We start from the raw sequence: 8,991 nt of genomic DNA on the forward strand, positions 1-8,991 counted from the left end.
AAAAAAAAAAAAAATGGATAAAAAAAAAAAATATTTTTAATTATCTATTCTCAATTAAAAATGTTTTTGCATTGAGAGGAATTTTAAAAACAATTTTATATTATTTTAAATGTTATATGGCAAAAAAAAAAGAAAATTATTTTATTAAAAATGCAAAAAAAAAAAAAAAAAAAAAAAAAAAAAGAGAAAAATACTTTATTTATATTAAAATTTAATCTTATATTTATATACTTCATCTCAATTTTTATAATTTTATTTTATATATATTTGATTAAAGATTGTATGTAATACAATTCATATATTTTTCTACCTTTTGAATAATATGATAAAAATTATGTATACATATATCTTGTTTGTTCTTTACATTATTTGAATATTCTTCATTTTTTTTGTAAATATTATCAGAAAAAGTGTATATATCATTGTTAGATATAAATTGATCAGAATATTTAAATATAGTTGATGCATAAGTTGATGGTTTTTCATTTATTCTATAATATGAATTAGACGTTAAGTTAATTATATAGTTACAACTAGCAATATCTATATTCTGTTTATTATTTAGATGTTTTTTTTTTTTGTGATAAATATACATATTATACCAATCTTTTAATTCTATTTTATTAATATCAATATTTGTTCTAATAAAATTTTGTTGTTTTATACCTTCAACTATCTGACTAAAATCAAGGATTGGTTGATATTTTAATATTTTATCGATATTTATTAAATGTTTATTGACAATATTAGCTAAATTTGTATAATCTTCTCTCTCTACATCAGAATTAATTACCATGTTTTTTTTTTTCTCTTCTAAAAATTCATTAAATAATTCATCATTTAAATTTTTTGATTTTTTTTTATAGTTATAAAAAGCCTCAAATTCAATATGTAAATTATTTACATATTTCGTAATACTATTAAATTTATTATTGTTCAAATCTTTTTCATTTCTTGTAATTTTATTATATCCAGTAGTGCATCCTTTATTCATCAAGTATTCCTTTAATAATTTATAATTTTTTTCAAAATCATTTAAATCCTATTTAAAGAAAAGAAAAAAAAAAAAAAAAAATTATATTTTTTGATATATAACAAAAAATTTTTTCGCTAAATTAAAGAAACTACAAAACAAATAAACGTAAAATGAGTATGTTCCTTTTAACATATTATAAGAAAATTCTAAATTTTGTTAATAAAAGAAAAGAAAAGAAAAAAATTTTAGATAAATAAATATCAATAACTTTTACATCTTTTAAAATCTAAACTAATTATATTACACTTAAAATATGAAGTTGCAAATTATCATCGTTATTATTGTATGCTATGTTATCATAAAAAAATTTATTATTATTTATATCATAAAAATCTATGTCAATATTTTCCTCATTAGATTTTTTTATTTTTTCATCTATAACTAAAGATTCTGAAAATATAGATTGAATCCATATCCAGAATACTGCTCTTAATTGTTCATAATGAAAAAATTCTATTCCATTTTTATAAATATGAATAATTTTATTATATAAAGAGATATTATTTAAAATATGAAATTCATTTATTGTTATTTTATCATTTAAATAATCATAATTTATTTCATCTAAAAATTCTAAGTAATTAGATGAAAGGAGTGTTTGCCTATTTAGACTATTTTTATTATTATTATTATTATTATTATTATTATTATTATTATTTATAATATTATGCAATTTTTTATTTTCTATATTTTTCATTTCTTTTTCATTATCAGTAGTAACAGAAAATAAAATATTGTTAGATAAATTAATTTTTCTACCCTTATCATATAATTTATCTAATTTATAAACTTCTTTTGAATTATTTAAATTAACAACAACATTATGAGGTTCAATATATGTACTTATTAGCTCGTTAAATTTATAAAATAACATTAATCTATTTTTGTCATAATTCTGTAATTTATTTACATTTAATAATATTTTATTTTGTAACTGTATTAATTTATTACAATTTTTATTAATATTTCTTGTAATATTCATTAAATATATATTATTATTGTCATCAAAATACAGATCATTTCCATCATTATCCTTATTATTACTATAAAACTTTAGAAAATTTTCTTGATATTTAGAGTAGTCATAATGCACATATTCATCTAAAGTAAAATTTTCTTCTTTCTCTTCCTCATCATCTATGTGTTCTTTTTCTTTTTCTTTTTCTTCTCCTTCTTCCTTTTTTGTTCTTTTTTTGAATAGCAAATCTTCTTCGTTTTGTTCATGCTCCTTTTTACTCTGTTTTTTTATTTCTGCATTATTTATTTCATCTTTATCTATTCTTTTCTTTTTCAATTTTTGTAAAAAATTATAAAAATATTTGCATTCAAAAACTTCCATATCATAAGGTCTGTTAGAAAGTAAAAGCATTGCTTCGTTAATATAATGATAGAATTCATATTCTTCATTGTTATGTTCATCTACTTTTTCTATTAATTTATTTATGTTTTTTTTATTATTGGAAAGATTCTGAAAAAAATTTTCATAAAATGGTTGCCTTTTGTCAAAATTTTCAAATAATTTTATACTATCTATTATAAAACCAATACATAATAATAATTCCTTTGCCATTTGAAAATTGCATTTAATCAATTGATATAATCTAGGATATTGAAAATATTCTAATAAAATTATCACTAATGGTGATATTATATAAAAATTCTCAAAATAATTAACATCTTCATCTAATTCTTCATAGAAATATTCTTCATCATCATCATCATCTTCTAGTTCTTCCATATCCTCTTTCTTTTCATTCATATCATTTTTTCTTTTATTATTTTTTATGAATTTTTCTTCTACTTTTAAAATTTCTTTTTTTACATATTCATTATAGATAGGTTTAAATTTTCTTTTAAATTCAAAAAAATGTAAAAGGCATAAATCATTTATTAAAAAGCAGTATTTTATAATAACTTTTCTTCTTTTCACTTTTTTATCATTTTTTCCTCTCCTTAATAATTCAGCTGTGATATATTCAATTCCGAAATAATTAAAAACGTCACATACATGTTCTAAACTTTCCTTAATTGAAATATTCATATTATATAATTAATAAAAAAAAAAAAAAAAAAAATTCAAAAATTTATAAATATATTATTATTTATTTTTACATATTTATATTCTATATATATTATAGGAAAACATTTATGTGTTATATATCAATTTTTTTTTTTTTTTTTTTTCTTTTTTTTTTTTAAAGAAACATAAAATTTATAAAATTATAATAAAATACAAAAAGAAAAATTATATAAATTAAATGAAATGTATATTTTATATTTAATTTATTAACTTATATTTATTTTTTTTTTTTTTGTAATGTAAAATAAACATTTAAAAGTAAAATAATGATTGAGATTAATGAAATTTGAACTATAATAAAAATTTAATATATATGCACATTTTTAGTAGAGTTATAAAATTAAAATAAAAAACATCATCTTATTTTAAAAGAATCAAAAGAATAACTAAATTATATTAAATATTTAAATTATAACAATTAATTATAAGAAGAGACAACAATAATAAAGAAAAAAAAAAAAAAAAAAATGTATAAGATTAATGAAAATTAGAAAAATTGAAGAAAAATAAAAGAAATATTATAATTTGGAAAAATAATAAAAAGAGAATGGATAATGTATTAATTTCATCAGGATCAGATGCTGTAAAATAAAAAAAAAAAAAAAAAAATTTTACATATGAATTTTTGCCTATAGAATTAAATTATTTAATACTTTTTAAAATTAATATAAATATTTCTTCTATTATAAAAGTATATAATTATTTTATTTCTTTTTTTTTTTTTTATATATATATATTTTTAGAGAATATACAAATGTGACTTTATAGGAAAAGAAGCAGTTAAAAAGGTAATTTATAGAAAATTTTATAGGCATAGAAAAATAGATGCAAAAATTAGAAAATTAAGAGTATCCAATGAAATTAAGTTTACAAAAAGATTAGCAAGCTTAAATATTGATATTCCATTTCTTTATTTTGTTGATGTAAAAGAAAAAAGTTTGTATTTTGAATACATAAAAGGATGTACCATTAACAATATATTAAAAAACATAAAAGAATATGAACCAAATATTGCTAAATGTATAGGTATGATTTTAGCAAGAATACATAACGGAAATATAATACATGGAGATTTTACTACCTCTAATTTAATTTTAAGGAATTCTTATATTAATGAAAATAAAATTTATGATTATTCAAATAATTCAATTTATAAACTCAATGATCTTGACACAATAAAATTATGTGTTATAGATTTTGGTCTATCTTTTTTATCATCATCTGTAGAGGTAATATATAAAAATAAAAAAAAAGAGATATTTAAATATAAAGAAAATTTTATTATAATAAATTATTATTATATAATGTATATAGGATAAGGCTGTTGATTTATTTGTTCTTTTAAAAGCTATTAAAAGTTTTCATAGTGAATTTTCATCATTGGTAATTAAATTTATTATATTTTATCACATATATATATATATATTATAAATTTTTTATATATTTCTTTATTCAAATAAATTTAAAAAAAAAATAGGAAGAAGATATACTACGAGGATATGAAATGAAGTCAAATAACTTCAACGAGATTAGCAAAAAACTTGAAATAGGTTTGTTTAAAATTAAAACATAAAGAAAAATAACTAAAATATTAATATATATTTTGAAAATTATTTTTAACTTTTGTTTTTTAATAAATTAATGCATTAAACAAACATAATAATATATAAATAATTTATTATCTATTATTATATCCAGCTTATATAAAAACATTCTTTTTTTTTTTTTTTAGTGAAACAAAGAGGAAGAAAAAGACCAATGGTTGGATAACAATCTCATTTGTGTTTAAATGTTTATAACCTATAATAATTATATTATAAAGGTATGTATTTTAAAAGGAAACCTTTTAATTATATTCATTTTTTTGATATAATAAAACATATAATACCTTTATATATTTTAAAAAACTTTTTAAATGGACATTTCATATATTTTTTATCATTTTTTTTAATAATATTTTCTTCTTTATATAATTTAATTTTTATATTAGATGTTGTATATGTTAATAATAATGCTAATAGTATTTATATTTTAAAAAAAAAAAAAAAAGAAAAAAAAAAAAAAAAAATTTCATATTCCTTTGATTCTTGATTTATAACTATTTATTAAGGATAACCTTTTTGTATGTAAAAAAAAAAAAAATAAGAAATCCATTTGTTTTGTGTAACATATTGTATAAAACAAAATGTGAAAATAAAAAAAAAAAAAAAAANTATTAGATGTTGTATATGTTAATAATAATGCTAATAGTATTTATATTTTAAAAAAAAAAAAAAAAGAAAAAAAAAAAAAAAAAATTTCATATTCCTTTGATTCTTGATTTATAACTATTTATTAAGGATAACCTTTTTGTATGTAAAAAAAAAAAAAATAAGAAATCCATTTGTTTTGTGTAACATATTGTATAAAACAAAATGTGAAAATAAAAAAAAAAAAAAAAATAAAATTCAAAGCATCTTATTCGAACAAAAAAGTATATAACAAGAAAACTTCCAAAAAATATATTTTTAAAAAATTGTAAAGCTTTATATTTTTTCGATTTAAATATATAAAAAATGTGGTGGTATTTTTTTTTTTTTTTTTTTATAACATATTATTTTAAAAAAGCAGGTGTAAATATTTTCAGAAAAATATTTAACTAAGAAATATAAAATACATAATAGCTTTTTTATTAACAAGTATAAAAAAGAAAAATGTAATAATAACCTTTTAAAATTTTTTTTTTTTTTTTTTTCAACAGTATTATATATATATATATATATTTAATTTTACTTATATATGAAAAATATAAATGAAATTTTATAGATAAATGGAAATGAAATTATCTACATAAAAGGGAAAAAATGAATTTATAATTATAATTCCGAAAAATAAAGAAAAAACACAATTTAACGAATTGTAATTAAATTTTAATTATCGCATAAAACATTATTTAAATATTTTCTTTATTAATTTTTTTTTTTCTTATTGTTTTAATCTATATACAAAAAAAATATAAAAAAATATATCCATAATAATATATCTATATAAACATTTCTTGTATGCATATCTTTTATGCATGCATATTCTCTTTTATTTTATTAAGACTATATATATATAATTTGTTTTGATTTTGATGGGGCGCAAACTCTCATAAATTTATATGAATCAAAAAGAATACATATAATTTATAAGATTGTACATATATATATATATAATAGATGTACTTTTAAATGTTAGAAGCATTAATTATTCTATTGTTTATAAGAAATAACAATATTTTCTCAAAAAATGTTTTATTTAATTTTTTCTTAATATAATAAAGAACATTTATTTTTTAAGAAATAATTAAATTATTGAAGTATTAATATATATATATACTTTTTTATTTTTTTTTTATGAGCATGTTGAAAAAAAAAAAAAAAAAAAATGGCCCCGTGTGATGGGGCCAATGAAATATTGTATTCAGTATTTGTAAGCATTATTTTGTAGTAATTTCTGCATGATCAAAAAAAAAAAAAAAATAAAATAAAATAAAATTAAAATTAAAATTAAAAAAAAAAAAAAAATTATTTTTTATTATAACTTCATATTTCACAAAAAATTTTTCATACAAAAAAGTTTTATTATTTTCAATTAAGGAAATATTTTAAAGTTTTTTTTAAATTAAATCAACATTTACTAACAGAAATATTTTAAAAATATATTTCTTTTTTTTTTTTTTTTTTTTATCTTTTTATATCTGTAAAAAATTAGAATCTTTATATATACATATATAATTATATATATATATATATATATAAAATACAATACTTTTAATAGATAGTTTACGAAATATTTTTTTTTATTTTATTTTATTTTATTTTTTTTTTTTTTATACAAAATGTCGAAAGAAACATTTGCATTTAATGCCGATATAAGGCAATTAATGAGCTTGATCATTAATACTTTTTATAGTAATAAGGAAATTTTTTTAAGAGAACTTATTAGCAATGCTAGTGATGCTCTTGATAAAATTAGATATGAAGCTATAACAGATCCACAAAAATTATCTGCAGAACCCGAATTTTTTATTAGAATTATTCCAGATAAAACTAATAACACTTTAACTATTGAAGATTCTGGTATTGGTATGACAAAAAATGATTTAATTAACAATTTGGGTACTATTGCTAGATCAGGAACTAAAGCTTTTATGGAAGCCATTCAAGCTAGTGGAGATATTTCTATGATTGGACAATTTGGTGTAGGTTTTTATTCAGCCTATTTAGTTGCTGATCATGTTGTAGTTATTTCAAAAAATAACGACGATGAACAATATGTTTGGGAATCAGCAGCTGGTGGATCATTCACAGTTACGAAAGATGAAACTAATGAAAAGATAGGAAGAGGAACTAAAATAATTTTACACTTAAAAGATGATCAATTAGAATATTTGGAAGAAAAAAGAATTAAAGATTTAGTTAAAAAACATTCTGAATTTATCTCCTTCCCAATTAAATTGTACTGTGAAAGGCAAAACGAAAAGGAAATAACTGCATCTGAAGAGGAAGAAGATGGAGAAAAGAAAAAAGATGAAAATGAAGAAGATAAAGAGAAAAAAGAAGAAACAGAAGAAGATAAAGAAAAAAAAGAAGATAATGAAGAAGATAAGACTGATCATCCAAAAGTAGAAGATGTTACTGAAGAATTAGAAAAAGCAGAAAAAAAAAAAAAAGAAAAAAAAAAAAAAAAAGTACATACAGTTGAACATGAATGGGAAGAATTAAATAAACAAAAACCATTATGGATGAGAAAACCAGAAGAAGTTACCAACGAAGAATATGCAAGCTTTTATAAATCCTTAACAAATGATTGGGAAGATCATTTAGCTGTCAAACATTTTTCTGTAGAAGGTCAATTAGAATTTAAAGCTTTGTTATTCATTCCCAAAAGAGCTCCTTTTGATATGTTTGAAAATAGAAAAAAAAGAAATAATATTAAATTATATGTTAGAAGAGTTTTTATTATGGACGATTGCGAAGAAATTATTCCTGAATGGCTTAACTTTATTAAGGGTGTTGTTGATTCTGAAGATTTACCACTTAATATTTCAAGAGAATCATTGCAACAAAATAAAATTTTAAAAGTTATTAAAAAAAATCTTATTAAGAAATGTTTAGATATGTTCACAGAATTAGCAGAAAATAAAGAAAATTATAAGAAGTTTTATGAACAATTCAGTAAAAATCTTAAATTAGGAATTCATGAAGATAATGCAAACAGAGCAAAGGTAATAAATACATACAATTAATTTATTCAATATATATATAATATGAGAAAAAAAAAAAAAAAAAAAAAAAAAAAAAAAAAAATACTATATAAATATAGAGATATTGTTATAAAATCATATCTATATATGATATTTTGAGGAGAAATTTATTTAAATTCCAAATTTTAATTACATGTATGTAATTTTAGTTAAGCATAAATGTTCAGACGATTTGGAAAAATAATATTAAGATAATTAATTTATAATTATTTGAAATGTTATATTTTAAATAATTAAAAAATAAGTTAATTATCTTAATCGCTTATCACCTTAGCATGCATTTATTGTTTATTTATTTATAAATATAATAAATGTTTATATTATTTTATATTTTATTTATATTTATTATAATTTATAAATGAATAAATAAGACGGCAATATTTATGACCATGATAATTAAATGCATTGAGTCATAAAAGCGAAACAAATATATACACACCAATTTTAAAAAAAAAAAAAAAAAAAAAAAAAAATATATATATATATATATATTTTTTTTTTTTTTTTTTTTTTTTTTTAAAATTGGTGTGTATATATTTGTTTCGCTTTTATGACTCAATGCATTTAATTATCATGGTCATAAAT

At 17.5% G+C, this 8,991-nt stretch overlaps 3 protein-coding genes across 3 annotated transcripts in view; 2 read left to right on the plus strand and 1 right to left on the minus strand.

The window, feature by feature from the left end:
• Positions 1 to 271: 271 nt before the first annotated feature.
• PGAL8A_00048400 (conserved Plasmodium protein, unknown function) lies at positions 272 to 3,077 on the minus strand (the record flags this gene model as incomplete). Its single annotated transcript, XM_028674500.1, has 2 exons — positions 272 to 1,042; positions 1,281 to 3,077. The coding sequence occupies 2 exons, from the start codon at positions 3,075 to 3,077 to the stop codon at positions 272 to 274; spliced, it is 2,568 nt and encodes an 855-aa protein (XP_028530846.1).
• Positions 3,078 to 3,663: 586 nt separating this feature from the next.
• Positions 3,664 to 4,886, plus strand: BUD32 (EKC/KEOPS complex subunit BUD32, putative; the record flags this gene model as incomplete). The annotated part of the gene is made up of 5 exons (XM_028674501.1): positions 3,664 to 3,699; positions 3,860 to 4,345; positions 4,431 to 4,499; positions 4,594 to 4,666; positions 4,849 to 4,886. The coding sequence occupies 5 exons, from the start codon at positions 3,664 to 3,666 to the stop codon at positions 4,884 to 4,886; spliced, it is 702 nt and encodes a 233-aa protein (XP_028530847.1).
• A 2,092-nt stretch (positions 4,887 to 6,978) lies between these two features.
• The window catches only part of HSP90 (heat shock protein 90, putative), a gene marked incomplete at both ends in the record, with an annotated part of 4,123 nt that continues 2,110 nt past the window's right edge, over positions 6,979 to 8,991 (plus strand). Inside the window, one exon of the mRNA XM_028674502.1 lies at positions 6,979 to 8,367. Coding sequence (XP_028530848.1) covers positions 6,979 to 8,367 — 1,389 coding nt within the window. The remainder of the gene's footprint in view (positions 8,368 to 8,991) is intronic.

This window comes from Plasmodium gallinaceum (genome assembly GCF_900005855.1).
Source record: "Plasmodium gallinaceum strain 8A genome assembly, contig: PGAL8A_v1_32, whole genome shotgun sequence".
Taxonomy (NCBI): Eukaryota; Apicomplexa; class Aconoidasida; order Haemosporida; family Plasmodiidae; genus Plasmodium; species Plasmodium gallinaceum.